At 34.0% G+C, this 20,995-nt stretch overlaps 1 protein-coding gene across 7 annotated transcripts in view; it reads left to right on the top strand.

Annotated features, from left to right (window-relative positions):
* NfI (Nuclear factor I) overlaps positions 1-18,923 on the top strand; it is a 56,841-nt gene extending 37,918 nt beyond the window's left edge. The window contains exons 2-14 of one of the 7 annotated variants that reach the window (XM_090115721.1): positions 993-1,148; positions 5,255-5,446; positions 5,852-6,035; positions 8,489-8,560; positions 10,840-10,884; positions 11,167-11,328; positions 14,764-14,871; positions 15,656-15,774; positions 16,137-16,245; positions 16,683-16,828; positions 17,422-17,537; positions 17,807-17,895; positions 18,077-18,923. In XM_090115721.1, the coding sequence (XP_089971847.1) occupies positions 993-1,148; positions 5,255-5,446; positions 5,852-6,035; positions 8,489-8,560; positions 10,840-10,884; positions 11,167-11,328; positions 14,764-14,871; positions 15,656-15,774; positions 16,137-16,245; positions 16,683-16,828; positions 17,422-17,537; positions 17,807-17,895; positions 18,077-18,228 (1,650 nt within the window). In that variant the 3' untranslated portion in view covers positions 18,229-18,923. Of the gene's footprint in view, positions 1-992; positions 1,149-5,254; positions 5,447-5,851; positions 6,057-8,488; positions 8,561-10,788; positions 10,885-11,166; positions 11,329-14,763; positions 14,872-15,655; positions 15,775-16,136; positions 16,246-16,682; positions 16,829-17,421; positions 17,538-17,806; positions 17,896-18,076 lie in introns of all 7 variants that reach the window. The other 6 variants (XM_090115719.1, XM_090115720.1, XM_090115718.1 and 3 more) reach the window with 6 other exon arrangements.
* The last annotated feature ends 2,072 nt before the right edge of the window (positions 18,924-20,995 follow it).

Raw genomic sequence — 20,995 nt, 5'->3', positions numbered from 1 at the left:
CTTTACGCGGCCTGGATAGCCTAATTCGATTTTTAAAAAACATTTTTATTGTGTGCCAGTGACGTCTAATAAAATATTTGGCCTAGTTGGATAAAAAAAAAATATTTAATATATAGCAGTCAGCTTATTTACTAGTATCGGGTAATAAATGATCTTCAGATGAGGATACATTTTCGGAACTTTAATTTAGGATCACGAAACCAAGGTCGCGTCTTATTATTCTTACTACTTATGTAATAGGTTTCATGTTTTCATACTTCTAACATGCTTCTAACAAGAATAAGCAAGAATTTTATGTACGTAGAATATCTTCGGATTAATATTTTTTTGTAGTTAGTTATTTTTTTAAATAGTTTTTATTTATAATTAAAACGTTATTATACCAATTACATTAATTATAGCAATTGCATAAATTATATTATGAACAAAATAATTATGAAATTTAACAATTTCAGTGTTATAATAGTTGAAGTAATAAAAATATTGCTACTAAATAGGACTCCTTATGCCTTTAGATTCGCCTTTATGTTATGAATGCTTTTGTTGTAAATATATATATTGTATAATCTTGTGATACAAGGAAGCTCTAAATCTTGTGTCTTGCTCTCACATTATGTAAATCGATAAGTTGAAACGAGACAACACGATTTTGTGCTTTCTTCAAAAGATAATGGTATTCTTTGGGTATAGATTTGTCTTATTGTATGGTTCTATATATTTGGTGTTTATGCTCTTATAAAAGAAATTTTGAAGTAAATATTAAAGTTTCTTCCAAAATATTATTATGTAAATTTTTTCATGATTGTTAATCAATGTAATATAATAAAGAAAGTTGAATTAATTTCAATCTAATTGATATTTTTTTTATGTAAGGTGACCACATTAAAAAAATTAAATAGACCATTGTTCCAAACAAGGTTGGGGTGACAACAAGTTGTTCCAAAATGGATAATACTTTTACGTTTTTCCACCACCCTTCTGACTGTTCACAGGACGAATTCCATCCGTTCATAGAGGCACTGATGCCTTTCGTTAAGTCCTTTTCATATACGTGGTTCAACTTGCAAGCGGCCAAGAGGAAGTATTACAAAAAACACGAGAAACGGATGAGTCTTGAGGAGGAACGGCATACCAAATATGAGTTACAGGTAATTATTTATTTATATCTATACTAATATTATAAGAAGAGTTTGTTTGTTTGCACGCACTAATCTCGGGAATTATTAGTCTGATGTGAAAATTTCTTTCGGTGTTAGATAGCCCATTTATTGAGGAAGGCTATATATCATCTCGCTAAGACTAGCAGGAGCGGAACACTGTGGGTAAAACCGCGGAGCACAGCTAGTTAGTAGATAATAGTGATTAACAGGATTTTGGAGGGTTGTCGCGTAAAAACCACAGGACAGTTCTTTGGCATACCTATTATGTAGTTAGATATAAGTTACATATTATGTAAATTTATTGACATTATTTTAAAAGAGCAACTGTGGAGTTTCTTGCCGATTCTTCTCCATAGATACTGCTTTCCGAATCGGTGGTAAATGTTAAAAATACTATGTAATGACGATTCGAAAGTGCTACTAAATAGTAGTCTAATTGAATAAATGAATGTTTGAGTTTGCAGCAAAAACTGGGTTCTACTTAATCTAACGCAGAAACACAGAATTGGAAAGAAAACAAAAGTTTTGTTGGGTGTTTTGAGTCGGAAAGTTTGTTGAAATAAAGTAAAGCTGTTCTTGGGCTTGTCTCTGGTTATGCTGAATATACATACCTTAGACGGTATACGGAGAGTGGAATGGAGAGTTATATGTTTATATATTCTTATCTATTAATCTATGCAGTGGTTTTGGCTTCATTTTAGTAAGATAATTAAGAAGAAGAATTATTTATAAAATTATATTTATAAAGCACTAGTTTTCCGCCCTCGGCTTCGCCCGCTAAAAAAAAAAGCCGACTCAAAATCCGTTGCGTAGTTTTAAAGATTTAAGCCTACATAGGGACATAGGGACAGAGAAAGCGATGAGCTTTCTTTTATACTATGTAGTGATTTGAATGACATAAAAATATCAAATTCAACAGAAGAATAATGTGTTTTAATAACACGTAAAGTATCGGTAATATTAGTGTGTCGTTGACTTAACATTGACCTTTATTAATGTTGCCAACAAATACATACAGGGGTGATTTTTTATGATACATCATAAGTTTCATTGAGATACTATAGATTATAAATAGCCATATAATATTACACAGCAATAATGTAGCTTTTTGCTAGGAAAATAATTTTCTAAATCAGTCCAGTAGTTTTGGAGTTATTTTTTACAAATATTAAAAACTAGAGGTCCGCCCCGGCTTCGCCCGTGGTACATATTATTATTTCGCAATAAAAGGTAGCCTGTGTCCTTTCTCGGGTATCAAAATATCTCCATACCAAATTTCATGCAAATTGGTTCAGTAGTTTAGGCGTGATTGAGTAACAGACAGACAGAGTTACTTTCGCATTTATAATATTAGTATGGATATAAACCTTTTTCTTTATTATATTACTAGTTTGGAAACCATACAGACAGAGTGGTATTTCAATTCTAAAACAAGCTAAAAGGGAAAGATTTATTAGATTTTTCATGTAAAGCTTTTACTGCGTACAGAGATATTTGAAAGTCCAATATGTAGGTATATTGTACCTATACTAGAATAGAATTCACTTAGGGCCGATTTTTCAATGCTTGGATAAAAATTATCCGTCCAATATAGTATTACACGATAATATTAAAATGTCACGTAAATTGTCAAATACGGGCAATTAGAATACGTTTTTAAAATGGTAGTTTTATACATTATTCGACGAATAAGTTTTAACCAAGGATTGAAAAATCAGCCCTTAGAGACAAAGATTTTATTAAAAACTAGCGGTCCGCCCCGGCTTCGCCCGTGGTACATATTTACGTTTTCTCTACATAAAAACCATCCTCGTACTTCAAGGAATATAATAAAAAAAGAATTATCGAAATCGGTTCAGCCGTTCTCGAGTTATGCGCTTACCAACACATTTTGCGATTCATTTTTATATATAAGAAGATATAATAAAATAATAGTTATAATACATCATATTTTTTGGTACATCTAAATATTTCCAGTAGGTATTAAATGTAAATTGAAAATTAATAACATCGAATCGTTAAAGTTATAAAAATAAATTGGTAATTGTTTTGTCTTTTAGATTAGTTCTGTCATTAAAAATAAACACAACGACATTTTTCAAAAGGCTTTAATTTCTAAATATGTGTACAATACTCGCGTGAAATCAAACAGAAGGAAAAAGAAATACTACAACGTTATTTAATCAACAATTAAATTGTAATTAAATTCATTTGCGTCTTACATTAACATTTTCAAACTAGAACCTTTATATTTCCAATACGTTTTACAATTAAAGAATAACGAAGCTATTCCAGTAATAAAACGAATTTAAAAGTTGCGGTATTACAGACACGCCATAGTCTACCATTGCTATTCGGCTAGACGCAATGCGCTTAGCTTCCCTTGTCATAAATTCATGTAATTTATACTGTGCCCGATGACGTCACGTTACGTAAGAATGGCTGAAAAATTAATATATAACATGGTGTTTTAGCTGGTTGTTTGTTTGCATTGATTGGAAGTGCAATACATAAAAAGATATTAGTATTTGTTTAATGTTTTCCGGGTGAATTAGGTTTTGTAGATGGAAGGGCCACAGTGAAGGGCGTTTTAATTATGGTAGTGAAAAAAAGCGAAGTCCCATGTCCCCAAGTGGGGTAAGGGGCAGATGCATTACATCTGTTTCACTGATCGATTTTCTTTAGAGACAAGTAGGTGATCAGCCTTCTGTGTCCTGCCAGACCGAGACATTTTTTTCTTCGTCTCCACCGGTAATCGAACCTAGGACCCCTCGGTTCTACGCACACGCTTCAACCACTGTACCAAGGAGGCGGTCATATTTATGGTAGTACATCAGCAGTTTTCCCCAATATGTATACCTATTGTACCTATATCCATAGTATAATCTACATTCACAGACCGCGTGGTCATGGGTTACTAGGCTCTCTGTCTGCGCCTCCATAACTATATTACATCACATAACTGCAAACTTTTGCCGGTAACCATTTATTCTATTTCATAAAATATTGCTTCCTCTGTATTGTAATCTTAAATTAAATGAAAACTTACTTCTGATAATCATTTTAATATAACGACAAAAAGCGTTGAGTGTAATATTTTTTTGGTTCAAGAGCTTTTTAAAAATGTATTGATAATTTTGTTCATTGCACCAATGTTCCAATTTCGATTGTTATAAATGTTATCTATACTATTTATACTAATATTATAAAGCTGAAGCGATTGTTTGTTTGAACGCGCTAACCTCAGGAACTACTGGTCCGATTTGAAATATTGTTTCGATGTCAGATAGCCCATTTATCTAGGAAGGCTATAGGCTATTTATTATAGTATTCTCATAACGCTATGACCAACAAGAGCTGAGCACTGCGGGTAAAACCGCGGCGTCATTGAGTAACAGACAGACAGACAGAGTTACTTTCGCATTTATAATATTAGTACGGATTTATTATCTAAAACCTTCGGAATATGCTTATCATCAAATATATTTTTCATTGTGATGCGTGGTGTGAAACGCAGGTGAGGTACTTATAATAAGAATCAATACTATATACATTATACATACTTAATACTCATCGCTGGTATTTATATATTCATCAGTTTTTATTTTAATTAATTTCTGAATTATACGTAACGAAACTATAGTTTATGGTGCGCCACATCGAAGCGAGCTCGGGTGCAGCTAGTCATTCCTAATATATTAACAAATAAAGACGATAGTAGCACAATGTTTTAAAATGCCCACGCAAGTTTATAGTTAATTTTTTACTTACAATTTATTTAACGTATCAAGCGTTGGGAACATCCATACTAATATCACAGACTAATAATAATATACTACGTATACAACTAATATTATAAATGCGAAAGTAACTCTGTCTGTCTGTCTGTTACTCAATCACGCCTTAACTACTGAACCAATTTGCATTAAATTTGGTATAGAGATATTTTGATACCCGAGAAAGGACATAGGATAGGTTTTATCCCGGAAATCCTACGGGAACGGGTTTTTCTTTGAAAACGCGGGTGAAGCCGCGGGCGGAAAGCTAGTTCTTTATATTTCCTTCTTCTCACATATCTCAACTAATGATTCCAGAACGAAAAAGCGGAAGTAAAACAGAAGTGGGCGTCGCGGCTGCTCGGGAAGCTACGCAAGGACATCACGCAAGACTGCCGGGAGGACTTCGTGCTGAGCATCACGGGCAAGAGACCTGCTGTGTGTGTGCTGTCGAACCCGGACCAGAAGGGCAAGATGAGGCGGATAGACTGCTTGCGGCAGGCGGACAAGGTAATATGGAGAGGGGATCTAATGTCCTATTATAAACTATAATATGTGTCTTACAGGCTGCTGTTTATATAGTATATAGTAATAATAACCTTGAATGCAGTTCCATCAAGAAGTAACAATACCAATACTTTAACTTATTTTAGACCTAAGATTGTCCAACGAACTCTACCAAAGAATATTTATTTACAAACGTTGACAATTTTTACATTTACAAACATTGACAATATCCACAATGGTATACCTAGCTATAGCTATTATCATTTACTCCTGAAATTTTCCATTATGTATCTTGGCCATAACAGTTGCATAGAATTCTGCCATACAATCGAATTTAACCTGTTCCTCCGAATTACTTCCATCTTCAAAAGTTGGCATAGCCATCTACAGAATATCCTCATATTCCAGGTGTGGCGTCTGGACCTAGTAATGGTGATTCTATTCAAAGCGATACCGCTAGAGAGCACAGACGGGGAGAGGCTAGAGAAGCACCCGGAGTGCACGCAGCCCGGTCTCTGTGTGAACCCCTACCACATCAACGTGTCAGTCCGGGAACTGGACCTGTATCTCGCCAACTTCATCAATAGCTATGGTAATGGGAGCGGTCTGCCAGGTCTCTCGCTCTTTCTTTTTGTTATGAAAGAAGATTGTGAGGGCATAAATGGCCTAAGTGACATTTTATAAACAAAATTTATATTTATAAAGCACTAGCAAACCGGGCGAACTCCGTTTCACCACCAGAGACATCTTTTCTTTGCTATAAACCTCACGGATCGCGAGACCTTTCCAACGAATGCAAAACCGTGGAAATCGGTTCGTGCGTTCTGGAGTTATAGCGTCAGGAAGGAAAACCCGACTTATTTTTATATGTATAGTAGATTTGACGGCCATAAAATCAAAAATATCTTATTCAACAAAATTTTTAGTTTTCCTTAAGGCCTTATAGTTTGCTGTTAAATGGTCACTGAGGCCGTTTATGCTTTCACGGCCAGATTAAGATTCTCAGACAATCTCAATTGGTGTTATGGTGAAATTAATTTATTTAGGGGGAATATAACCTATATTTTATGCAGTACATTTGTGATTTTTTTTTAATTTATCTCAGAAATAAATCCTTTGTGTTTTATTGACAACTCAAAATTGAGAATTGTATGGGAATTAAACGTTAGTGTTTTTGTTTTGTTTTAGATTTGGCATAAGTTATTTCAAAGAAAATTGTCACAGAAAGAATTGAATCCTTATTGAATTTAAGAAACATTATCTGGGGGCACGGTAGTGCCCCCGCCAAGACAAGCCAAGCGAGGCGCACGGGCACTACCTACCTTTTCTCGAAGCGCTTCGACGTTTTTTTGAACCCTCATAACTTGGGTTTGGATTATGCTAGATCAACAAAATTTTCGGGATATATTGTCAATAGCGGACTTATTGAACATATTAAGTTTTAATTACATTAGCTTTTATACTTCAGATTTTATTTATATCTAAAAAACGCTAATTTCGTCACTGACTCACTGATGATCATCAAAATTCTTAAGGTATTTCCTAATGTCCTAGAAAGCTGAAATTTTGTATGTAAGCTAGTATTAGCACACAAACAACAAAAAAATTATAAAACTTGTAACTTTCATCCCCCAACCCCTTAAACTAGGGGATGGGAGTTTGTATGAGACCTGTAATTTTAAATTAAATTTTGATGACGCTAGAGGTCTAATCTAATAATCTAAAACTTGGTTCCCCTAGATATATATATGTATAGGTATTCCTTGTTAAAAAAAAAATTGTTACAAACAACCTACAAAAAGAAATGAAATCCCACCAAAAACATTTTCATGTAAAATGTTGCCAAGACGAGCCCATATGACTCGCACTGTCAAAAAGTTATCAGATCTCATGTAGAGCCAAGCTTCTAACACTACACGCCCTAACTCTACAAGGCCTAACTTCACAAACTCTACACCTTAGTCAAAATATGTGGCTTGGCCGTTCGTTACTACAAGAACTATTGTATAACACAAAAGTAATGAACAGTGAATTAATTTTTCACCTTACGCCGATGTGAATGTAGCGAAATGGCCAAGCCACATATTTTGACTAACGTGTAGAGTTTGTGAAGTTAGGCCTTGTAGAGTTAGGGCGTGTAGTGTTAGAAGCTTGGCTCTACATGAGATCTGATAACTTTTTGACAGTGCGAGTCATATGGGCTCGTCTTGGCAACATTTTACATGAAAATGTTTTTGGTGGGATTAAAATATGTCAGGAATAACTATAGCTTTTAATTACCACATGAAAATGAATATTGACAAAAACACTAACTGAACAATATATTATATGTACTTATAGATAATAATATTATTTTAATAAGGTACAGATTGCATATTCTATGTTGCACAGTTATTCTTTGCTTTAAAATAAATAAATAAAAAATAAAATGCATTAAAAGAATATGCTTTCTATACATACAATAATAAATAACAGCCTTTTCCTTCATAATACGATTTATACAAGATATTAAAGACTTTAAAACTGATTTAAAATGTGATTTATCTTTTTTTCAAGCATATTCATTTATAGTTAGCACCTATGTACAATGTATACGGCCAATTTATTTCTTACTAGCTTTCCGCCCGCGGCTTCGCCCGGGTTTTCAAAGAAAAACCCGTTCCCGTAGGATTTCCGGGATAAAACCTATCATATGTCCTTTCTCGGGTATCAAAATATCTCTATACCAAATTTCATGCAAATTGGTTCAGTAGTTAAGGCGTGATTGAGTAACAGACAGACAGACAGAGTTACTTTCGTATTTATAATATTAGTATGGATTTGAAAGATGTAGGTAAGTAGTCAAAACATGAGCTATTTTAAAATTTAAATGAACTCATTATATAACATAAATAAATCAATAAACAGCCAAGCCTCTTTATTAAACGACGACGACGTTAAATATTTGATTTAAAGTCTAAAAAAGTCTTTAGTCTCTTTTATTCTTTATAGTTAGTTATTTGCATGTTATAGTTACTGCTTTTTTATCAAATGGGAATGTTTCAGATATTCTAAGCGGCTCCCTTTCGCCTCACCCCCCTAGGGATAAAGAGAACGAACATGAGGCAAAAAATAAAGGTAAATCCGACTAGAGTCGGTGTCGTGTCGTGTCGTATCCGTTACGGTCACTGAGAATGAGTTTTCGCACGCTTATACTTTGAGAGGTGGTTGCAAAATCTGTGGAATAACTAATCTATACTATTATTATACAGCTTGAATAGTTTGTTTGTTTGTTTGAACGCGCTAATCTCAGGAACTTCTTTTCCGATTTGAAAAATTATTTCGGTGTTAGATAGCCCATTTATCGAGGAAGGCTATATAATATCATCCCGTTAAGATCAACAGGAGCGGAGCCACGCGGGTGACACAGCGGGGCGCAGCTGGTTTAAGATAAAGTCGGTCGATTATTAATAAAGAATAAATATAATTAAATCTATAAATTTGGTCATTTTGTTCCTCTTGATTAAGACAATTAATATAGAACTTTTGATTGAGTGACCGATTTTAACGATTTTAGTCTAGACATTTTGCATTATTTGCATTTAAATTTTGTCCAATTCTGACCATTTGAAGATGGTTTAGTTTTTATTTAAAAACCGAATAAAACAAAATCTATGGTGTCTTACCTCTTACCTTTTGTACAATTACTTAGAGCAATACTATAGAATAATATTTACGTTAATACAGAATACAATTTAATTTACTATACATTGATAATATTTAAAGTTGAATTTCCCTATAAATTGCAAGATTTTGTAACCACCGCTTCGACTGTGTTGATTATTTTGCATGTAACTATTTTCGTTTTTCAAGCTTCTATTTCTATTGAAATTTGTATTGATTTAAGCTTTTTTAATCTTTTGTAGTTAAATTAATATTGATAGTTTCATAATTATTTCGATAGATTATGTATTTTTGACATGCCATTAAATTATTTTGTAAAGTCATCACCTTTTTTTCAATTTAATTATATCAGAAAACATTTCTACAACAGTATTAAGTAAAAAGTATTGTAGCGTAAGTAGTTATGTAATTAGATTCAAACAAAATTACCTTACTAAACCTATAACAAAATTACCTTTAATTCTTATAAAATAGATTAATAGTTTGCTCCACTTTTTAATTTATTGGTTCAGAAAACTTACTGAAACTTTTCCACGTAATCCGTCAAAAGATTTTCGCATTTATAGCACAAGTTTTTGTATTTATATATTTTTGTAATTAAATCATAAATAATTTTTATCATCTCGACCCTGCACTATATTCGAGATACGTCTTCGTTTCTAAATTATTTATTTAGTCGCATTAATTTTATTTCAGATTTAAATCAAGTTTTTTTCTGCAAAAAATTACAAATTTAAGCTATAATTTAAGTTTTTCTGAGCTGTGTTTATATGTTTCCATTTTATGCTTCCATTAAAAATCATTCTCAGTACTGTAGCGAATTTGATTGGTGTTTGCACATTTAGTAAGTTATTTTTCGTGCATTAAACCCCATTGGCTTGCACCCACACTCATGCTTATGAATTTGATCAAATTATTTGATTATCTGTAGTTGGTGTTCCTTCTCTTTCTATTTAATCTGTGCTCTTTTAAAATTCAAGAATACTTACTGTTAGTTATTATCTGTGCTTGTTTAAAAAAAACTGCTTAATAATCGAGTGAGTAACTGACTTAATAATGATTCTTTTATTTATTAATGTATGAGTGAGATAAATGCAATCAGTTTTCCTTCGTGTTCTTGAATAGATTTTGGCTCGGAGCAATTAACAATACGCTTATAATATACGCTATAAGGCTTGATAATTGCTCCGAGGATTTTGGCGTTGGTTTTATCTTTTATTTTTAAAGCTATTATGAAGCTGTTGTCATTTTTAAAAGAGCACAAGTATCTTGGTGTGATTTTGTTGTTGTTTGTTGATAGATTATGAAATTTGGTGTACATTTTTGATCTATTTGGTACAATTTTATATTAACCTCTATAGTTTATACCTATTCTACGTAATTCCTATAATTATGACCGCATTTTAAAATAGTCTGTTATTTATAATTTCATTGTGAAATAGCAATGGAATGTAAATAGTAATTTATATGTCCCTTCTAGTTGTCAGAGAAAGGTAATGGAAATTATTCACTATTCCATCACCTTATATCACAAGTTATAATATAATCCGCCCCAATAAATGATCGATATATGAATTTACCATTCTTGAATCGATAGTTAATTGGCGCGGGTTATACTCGGAGGTGACGTCACATTAACTAAGTAGTATATAAGCCATAATGTGTGGATTCGTGGCTTTCAGGCTATACCCACAATCCGTACAATGGTGTTATATGCAACGATATTATTCTAGCGACCGGCGTCTTCTCGTCAAAGGAATTATGGAAATTGTCAAAAGGTATGGGTTTGAATATCATATAGTTTTGTTTGTTTGTGTGTGTATAATGTAAGGTTATAATAGATGCTTTTTTGACTTTGGAATACAATTTAATAATCTGTTGCTAATATCTATGTATTTTTTACTTACTCTATTTTACACGGGCTGCAAGCACTTTAGTAAAATTTTGTTTTTTGCGTTAATCTATAACTGTTAAAAAATATGCTTCTGTAACCTTTGCTTAGTTCTGAACTAAACAACACTGTGTAATACATACAATTAATAAAAAAAAATCTTTTGCAGCATCAATCCTCCAAGAGACCGGCTCGGAGTCGCCGAGCGGTTCAGGCGGCGGCATCAAACTGGAGTCGACATACTACGGGTACAACAGCCCCGCGCCGCCCGCCTTCGAGCCGCCCGCCGACAGAGGCACCCCCTCCACCATGCTAGTCGGACAGTGCTTTAGTGAGTTAGACATTATTTTTTCGTTTTTTTGTGCACCGTACCTACTTTAAAAAAATGTTTTTTTTCATAGATTTTTTTGTGCACCGTACCTTGTTAAAAAGTTAGGGACAGCCCTGGTTCGAGATTTTTTGGTGTGTACTCTGTAAAAAATGCGCTAGACTATTTTATAAAAAACCCACTTTAAAAAAAGTCCGGGTTGTAATCCTACTGCAAAAAAAAATACGTAACGTTATTACGTAATCGTATAATCTTTTTGTGGATAACATTTGTTCATCAAAAATTTTACATCACCTCGTATACATCCTTTGTATTTAAAAAAATATTTATAATGAATACCTACTGAGTACTGACCAAACATACAAAATATGATACTTATTCCATTCAAAACTCGTGTTCTTTTTATTACTTATAAGGTTAATGTTTATTAGCATTTAACTCGCCATTTATAATATCAATTTAATGAATGATCGATCATAATATTCATACATTCGTCTAAAATGTAAGTGTTTGAAAACAATTAAATAATAAACAATGAAAATATTACAGCACGAGATCTGATTACAAAAATTATTTGCGTATTTTATATGTAGCCTGTAATAAGTTCTGAATCGTTTTATACAATATTAATATTCATTAGATGCAGATCAACAGAACAGGCTTAATGATACTTGATTAATGAATTTATTCTTTGTAAACTGCATACATGGCCGTATTGTACGATCCTTTGACAGATTTTAGATATTTTTCAGTTCTACCTACATCTCGATCACGAAGCTTAGTTTAGTTACTTCTCTTTAAACAATATCATTCAGCTTTAACTTGTGTAATCAGAAAACTACGATGTTATACCGTTAACTAAAGTTAACGTTTCTTTGATTTATTTCTTTACTAGATTTCCGCCCGCGGCTTCGCTCGCGTTTGCAAAGGAAAACCCGCATAGTTCCCGTTCCCGTGGGATTTCCGGGATAAAAACTATCCTATGTGTTAATCCAAGTTACCCTCTATATGTGTGCTAAATTTCATTGTAATCGGTTCAGTAGTTTTTACGTGAAAGAGTAACAAACATCCATACATCCATACATCCTTACAAACTTTCGCCTTTATAATATATATTAGAATATTAGATGGGCAACTGTGATCAGTCCTGTATCCTATCGATCGACAATTTTATGATATTTTTTTCTGTCCGGAGATAATTATTACATACTCACTATAGACTATTTTTCACCATGGTGCGCGGTGAAATATCCCGTTGTCATTCTTATTCAATATGATTAAATAAGCGTAACTCAATCCGGCTCTTAGACTATAAAGTTATTTATGCACACCGCGTAGGTCGCTATATATAGCGTGCGTGTGATTCAGTGATAGTTGATGTAAAGGTGAATGTACGGTGTTTGGTTGTAATTAGTGTTTTATGGTGTAGATGCATTATAATGCTGTTTGTTATGAAAATGGTTATGGTTTGGTTGTTGGTAGAAAGAAATAAATTATTCATTTGTACATAGGGAGTATGACAAAAACACTAACACTTAAAATAGTGTAAAAAATAAAATATGAATAGGTATATACAGGGTGTCCCAAAAAGTATGGATGAACTGAAGCCAGGAGGTAGAGGACCTACAGGGCTATCCGAATCACCCCCATGTATGTTATGCGATTTTTCGTAGTTTCGGAGTTATGACTCTTTTTTCAATTTTTCACTTATCGCCGAGTACGATGAGATTTTGACTCATGGTGACGTCAATTATTGCGGTAGATGCTTGATTTTTTTTTGTGTGCTAAGCTGAAAGCTAGGCCAATTCAGTATGGTAACATTTACTGTCGTAAGATCTTTGAATGGAATAAAAAAAAGAATTAAATGCCAAGAAAGATAAAATCACCCAGTAAGTTCACAACTTCAAGGGCCCGTAAAAAAATAAAATCACATAAAAAAAGTTTTCCGTTTGGCTTTTAAAAACTTGCTCTATCCATCAGGTAGCTACCCTAAAAATTTTATTTTATTATTCAGAAGGCTTCAATCGAAAAATTGAAATCTAAATGTGATAAGTGCAAAAATTTAATTAACATGATGATTAATAAAAACAAATTAAAACCAATAACAAGGTGTTTAATTACCAGAAATTTTTAAAATAACCCCGCTGTTGGTCAATGCAAGTGCGACATCACCGTAAAAAGTGGTATTTTAAATGTCTGAATGCCCTTTTATCATTTTTAATGGTTTCTTTTGCTACTATGAATTTCGGGGTTATTTCGTCCAAATTGTGGCTTTCTCTCGTTTTTGTAGTATTCCCTCGGAAAAAAATCAATGGGATTTATGGGATTTATGTCTGGGGACCGTGTAGGCCAGGCTTTAAGGCAGGCGTCACCGACGCATGCGCAGGCTGCAACGACCAATCCATCTTTCAGGGTATCTTTGCTCTTTAGCCTGGCCTACACGGTCGCCAGACATAAATCCCATTGATTTTTTTCCGAGGGAATACTACAAAAACGAGAGAAAGCCACAATTTGGACTAAATAACCCCGAAATTCATAGTAGCAAAAGAAACCATTAAAAATGATAAAAGGGCATTCAGACATTTTAAATACCACTTTTTACGGTGATATCGCACTTGCATTGACCAACAGCGGGGTTATTTTAAACAATTCTGGTAATTAAACACCTTGTTATTGGTTTTAATTTGTTTTTATTAATCATCATGTTAATTAAATTTTTGCACTTATCACATTTAGATTTCAATTTTTCGATTGAAGCCTTCTGAATAATAAAATAAAATTTTTAGGGTAGCTACCTGATGGATAGAGCAAGTTTTTAAAAGCCAAACGGAAAACTTTTTTTATGTGATTTTATTTTTTTACGGGCCCTTGAAGTTGTGAACTTACTGGGTGATTTTATCTTTCTTGGCATTTAATTCTTTTTTTTATTCCATTCAAAGATCTTACGACAGTAAATGTTACCATACTGAATTGGCCTATCTTTCAGCTTAGCACACAAAAAAAAATCAAGCATCTACCGCAATAATTGACGTCACCATGAGTCAAAATCTCATCGTACTCGGCGATAAGTGAAAAATTGAAAAAAGAGTCATAACTCCGAAACTACGAAAAATCGCATAACATACATGGGGGTGATTCGGATAGCCCTCTAGGTCCTCTACCTCCTGGCTTCAGTTCATCCATACTTTTTGGGACACCCTGTATAGTAGCTATAAATATGTATAAAACATAATAATTTATTTTGTATCGTGTACGGTAAAATAAACATTCTAAGCTTGCAAATGCTTAAAAATCATTGACCATAACATGAGTTAAGTCGTAGTCTGCTCATGGATATAGTAGGTAACATCTTCTATACTATATTTATCGTTTATGTAAATAAGGAACTATGCTTATTGTTGTTTAATTATTTTTTATTGTATTCATCATATCTTCCAGGTATTCCGCACAGTTCTGCGAGTTTAAGCGCTGCGCAGGCGCCGCTAGTGCCTTCAAACACGATATTCTACCAACACGCACCGCCTCCCACAGATACACATCCTACTTGTAAGTTTTTAATTAAAAATAAAAAATAAATAATGATTTTGTTTTAGCGCCATCTAGTGGTAGAAAAGTGTTTTAAAAAATGAACATGAGGGTAGATTATTGATAAACTTGTTTTAGCGCGAAATGGTCCAATAATGTATGAAGAAGAGTATGTGGAAGAATGAGAAAGAAATCATGTAATTTATTTTATAATTAATTTGAATTATTTTTGTTATTTTAATTAATGAGTACTTTTTGTGTGATATATTGATAATTTGACTTGATAATTAATGATGGTATGTAGTTACTGTATTCACTTTTTTATGTTATTGTAATGATTTAAATGTTGTGTGCAGTTTTAATTGGGTCGTAATCTTAATATTGTTAAATTTAGTAAGTTGATGTAAATGTTCTTGGATTATATCCTGTAACTGTGCCTTATATAAATAAATAAATAAATAAATGTGCTTTCTTTGCTATTTGGATGTATCACCGTAAAAATGTAAACACTGACATAATTGTGACCCGTAACATATTTCTTACAATAATGAACGCCTTATTTTTCGGTCAATTAAATCCTATTAAACTATTGCATAGCTTCTATCGCGAGCCTTGAGCGCGGGGACCGAATCCAGAAATTGCGTAACGAAAAACCTCACGCTTCCCACTCTGACGGACGCGGAGGTGTGGCTTGAAGGCATAGCATGCAATAGCTTTACCGCGGCAGTCCCCGAGTGCCACACGTCTTTTTTATATACATACACGCTATTTATTTGAAGGTAAATAATAATTATTGTTCTTTCAGCATCAGAAGCGCTATCGAACCAACACTCGAGCAAGTACGACAGCACGCCGCAAGACTCGCTCGGCGACTTCGTCACGTTCGTGTGCCAGGAGCCGCCCACTGATGTTCAGCAGTTACAAGTTAGCTTTTTGTACATTTTTTGTTGTTTTTTGTAAATTTACATTAAAATACTGCAAGGCTTATACATTTTCTTCATCTGCATTTTGATATTTAATGTAATTTTTTAAAAATTTGAGTGTAATAAAAATTTAATGATTTGATAGGATTTTATTTTCAGAATAATTCTCAACAGGCTGTAAAATTCGATTGTTTTGTTCCATAATTTACTCTTATATATTATTAACTTACCATACACAAACACATAAAGATAAAAAAATATCATTTTTCTCTGCCTATAAAAATGAAATATTACTCTAAACCATGAATCGTCATCACATTATATAATTCCTTAATTAAAATACTATTTTATTATGATTTCCAGGTACACAGTTTATCCAGGAGTCCAAAGCCAGCGTATTTCAGCAGCTCGATGTTACCACCACCGCCCTTACCACCCATGGCCCGACCTGTCGCGATCATAAGATCTACTGGTGAGATTTATTTGTGTTTAATTTACGTTTGATATGAAACACTTCGTTTTGTAATCATTTGTATTAAATAGGTGGTAATAACTACGTTTAATTAAATATATTTTTTATACATTCGCATGTCGCATACCTTAATCACATCACCAACTCTGCTAGTGACGACCAGTCAAGATGTTGAATGTTACATTCGACAAATTGACGAGTAGTACTTTATTCATTCAATTAAATGTCGTGATCCAATTAACGCGCTAGTCATTCAATAAAACAGCAGATTCAACAATATGACTGCGACATACATATTACATATACACAATATTATTTATACATATTTATTGCACCTGAATGTAACTTTTATTGTTATGTTGACAGTACAATAAAGTGTTTAAAAAATTAAAATAAATGAACACATTGAAAAACGAATATAATTCCACCTTTAACAGCGAGCGAGTTAGGCGCGGGCGTGGGCTCCCCGTCCCCCGAGGTGCGGTCCCCGAGCGGGTCCCCGCGCCGCCGCTCCCCGCACCCCTACCGCGAGTGTCACCCCCCCATCTCGCACTTCAACCACTTCCATTCGCAGCCGCAGCAGGTAAGGGTCAAAGTGGTAAAAGTGATGGTAAAAGTGGTGGTAAAAGTGAAAGTGGTGAAAATAAAGTTGTAAAGGATAAATGATACAAGTGAAGGGGTAAAAGTAAACGTAAAAGAGGTACAAGTAAAAAAGATTAAAGTTAATTCATCTATAACTTTTGTCTATAACGTTGTAAATTTAAAAGTCGTAAAAGCAAAACTGGTAATGGATAAAGTTAAAGTGGTAAAAGTGGTTAAAATTTTTTTAACCACTTAAAGAAAGGTAAAGAAATTGGAGGCAAGAGAAAAATTCGTATTATGTAATCTACACAGTAGTTATTAAAAATAAATTTACTAATAATAAATTTAAAAAAAATTGGTTATCTGTAAAGTCGGTTTACTGACAATAGTTGAACGTGACAACGGCCGATTGTGCTTCTTTGTCGCTCGTTCCACGCTCTCGCTTGCACTTCAAGCCTTACATGGAACGCCTCAGAGCGAGGTAACGCCGAATGAGTCATGTTTTTTCGTGCGTGCAGCCGGCTCTATCGAATTATAAGACGTTGTCACGTCAAAAAAAATGTACGCAGAATTTATTTATTCCACATTTCTCAGGTCTTCAGCTACGGTTCACTAGGCGGGGGTGCGGTGGTGTCGGGCGGGGGGGGCGGGTCCCCTCCCGGAGGGCTCGGCCTCTACGCGCCCAGACAGCCGCCTAGGGCTCCGCCGAGGTGAGAGCTTCATAAATTATAGGTTTTACTAAAGATTTTCGGTTTCTAACGTCAGTTAAGAACGTTTAAACATGTTAATTTTTTTTTCCTGTCAATCTTTCTATTCAAAATAGGACATAAGGTTAACTCAACTAATTGGTATGAGACAACTAAATTTCCAACTACCCGCATAATTTGACAGTTGAATATCTTCTTTAAAGTATCAATTGAAAATTATGAAGATTTTTCGTCCATCTTATTGTAATTAATCCATTTTTACATAATTTCAGATGGAACGCCCCATTCCCAACATTAGAAGAAGAATTCAATATAATGACAGCTCCGACGGGCACAGACCACGTGGTGCTTCTAGATGACGGTAGTTATCAATAAAGTTTTGTTACGATTTAATAAAAAGAAAAAAAAAATGTTGTCGTCAACTTTATGTAGTAATTTGACGACAACATATTTGAGTAGAAAGTAATTAGATTATAACTAGTTTATATTCACAATGTATCTGTACAACTCATCATAGGCACACGATGCCTATCCATTCAAAGTCGGTAACTTTGTGTTCACAGAGCGTTTCTTCCACTCGAACGTGATAACATCAGACACGACGGCCATGGACACGACCGGGACCAACGTCCAGTCGGTGGTGGACACGGACGACATCGCGCCGGACAAGGCGCCGGACCTGCGCTCGCCGTGATGCTCGCAGGCGGGGGACGCGTCCGCCCCGGCCGACGGCTCGGCCGCGACTGTGCTCCGGTGGACCCCCGCGCCCCTCCCGCACTGGCGGCCCGTCCCGCACCGCGCCCTCTGATTCGAATTTCAAACGGAATTCGAACATCGAACATTTTCATTTTTGACAATAAAATTTATTCGCTGTACAGAATAATTTTTTCTACGTAGTGTACATATTATGTTGGCATGTAGTTTAGTTCCGTGACTTTGTACAGACGTCACCTATTTATTTGTAACGCCATCTAGTGGACTATTTTACTAACTGGTAAATCTGTTATGAAAGTTATAAAAACAATTATATTCTAATATTTTTATAGAATATGACGAATATGACGAAAGCCTTCCAGTAATTTAGTGAATATTGAACGATGCCGCTTCTATCATTGTTTCGCTGACCTGTAAGGCAGTTTGATGCTTCCAATAATCGATTGAAAGTGTGATACATTGTTTTCGTTTCGTTGTTTAAAAGAATAGATAAGTCTAATGTTTTATTGAGATTTTTTTAACTTATTGAACGATTTATGAAAGACGAGCCTTGCTTATGAACTTAGTTTAGTTGTATATTTAGAAATGGTTGTCAATTTTTTATCGTTTGTCAATCCGATAACATGGGAGGAGGAGGTTTTATTCAGTGTACCTCTAGAGCGGTAGCTGTGTGACTTTTTAGGGTTCCGTAGCCAAAATGGCAAAAACGGAACCCTTATAGTTTCGTCATGTCCGTCTGTCCGTCTGTCCGTCTGTCCGTCTGTCACAGCCGATTTACTCGGAAACTATAAGTACTACAGTGATGAAATTTGATGGGAATATGTGTTGTATGAACCGCTACAAAAATATGACACTAAATAGTAAAAAAAAGAATTGGGGGTGGGGCCCCCCATACATGTAACTGAGGGATGAAATTTTTTTTTTCGATGTACATACCCGTGTGGGGTATCAATGGAAAGGTCTTTTAAAATGATATAAAGTTTTCTAAAAAACATTTTTCTTAAAGTGAACGGTTTTTGAGATATCAGCTCTCAAAGTCGTAAAAAGTATGTCCCCCCCCCTCTATTTTTATAACTACGGGGTATAAAATTCTAAAAAAAATAGAGGTGATGCATGCTAATTAACTCTTTCAACGATTTTTGGTTTGATCAAAGTATCTCTTATAGTTTTTGAGATAGGTTGATTTAACTGTAATTTATTATATTTGCTGCTACGGAACCCTTTGTGCGCGAGCCCGACTCGCACTTGGCCGGTTTTATTAATAAATTAGGGAATGCTAAATGCTTGTTTAGTTGTAATAAAATGGTTGTTTTCGGATTGATGACGATAAGAAGTTGCTTCTGGTAGATCGACGTGTGTCGAGGGACATATAGGTGCCTTTCGTAAAGTATGATAACTTTATTATAGGACTTATAATTGTAGTGTTCATCAATCCATCCGATTATTGTTTATGTAGGGATGTTATGTGAGCGGAGTGTTGGGTTTGGCGTACCTACTAGAGAATAAAAAAAGCGATTTTAAGACATTAAAAACCGTATAATACGAAATTAACAAAAAAACAATTGCATTTTTTTTAATTTAAAAGGTTATCCTGTTTTTTGTCTCTTATTGAAAATACATTATGTTATTTGAATACTTGCTGTGTTCCAATAACTTCTAACTTATAAATTATACATGCAATATGGCGTCCCCAACATTTCTGAACGCAAAACACCGTTAGAGCTTTTTATAATTACTTTCGAAAAAAATATTTTCAATTTATCATCGCGATCCCGTGGCCATACGAAAGAAGCTAGTCATTAGAGTAACAATGTAAATTAATACTTAAATTAAAGAAAATATTTACATTTATAGAGACCCCCTTACATTTATTAGTAAGGGGTAACTGTGGCCAAATTACATGATAAAGTTTAAATATATATACACAGTTTCATAGAATAAGGATGCGTTGGCAGAATTCAGTAGTGTGTTTAATCAAGTGGTGTGCCTTCGATTTGAATTTTAAAAAAAAGATCAATAAAAAATTGAAACGTCATATTTTTGAAATTCGAATTAATTTTTTTAGCTTCGCTTGCTCGGTGCGTCCGTAATCTGCAGAAAAATGAAAAAAAAAAATCTATGGACATTGTAACCTGTCAAAATTGGCGCGAAAAAGTAATGTGCAAGGAAAAAAATTTGCTATACACCTACTCAATATTATAACGCAAATTAGAGCGCCAGAACTTGATGAAAATAGAGTATTTAAAATTGAAAGTGTAGTCTGCACAATACAAAAGCGAAATGGAAATTATTTTAATTTGAAATTATTCGTAAAATAATAAATCTTTCTCATACTTGACAAGGCACGCTACCTGATTTTTCAGTCATATGGTTTTGATGTCAACTATTAGGTTCCTAAAATTTTTATATTTGTCTTTTATTTGCACGTCAATTTCCGCTACTTAAATCTACATAAAGTGCTTGCAAAATTAATTTTTCCACAGACTAAAAATAAACATTTGACTCATGAACTATTTGTGATAGATTATATTATATACTCAACTCGACTAATATTGAATTGGCGTGTAAATAAAGGATTATATAATCCGTTAGGTGCCATGTATACAGGCTGATGCCATTTACGTTGAGAGATTTTTATTCGGTTGCCCTTTTATAATTAGTATAGTAATAGATACATAGCAATAATCGAAAAGCAATAAATTATTATTACGAATCAGCTTTAGTAAAGCTAGAAATTGATACTAACG

The sequence above is a fragment of the Colias eurytheme genome, chromosome 24 (genome assembly GCF_061535395.1).
Source record: "Colias eurytheme isolate Ceu_HAF_F1 chromosome 24, ilColEury1 Martin Lab GWU primary, whole genome shotgun sequence".
NCBI classification, from domain to species: Eukaryota; Metazoa; Arthropoda; class Insecta; order Lepidoptera; family Pieridae; genus Colias; species Colias eurytheme.
This window is presented reverse-complemented; position numbering and strand designations above follow the sequence as displayed.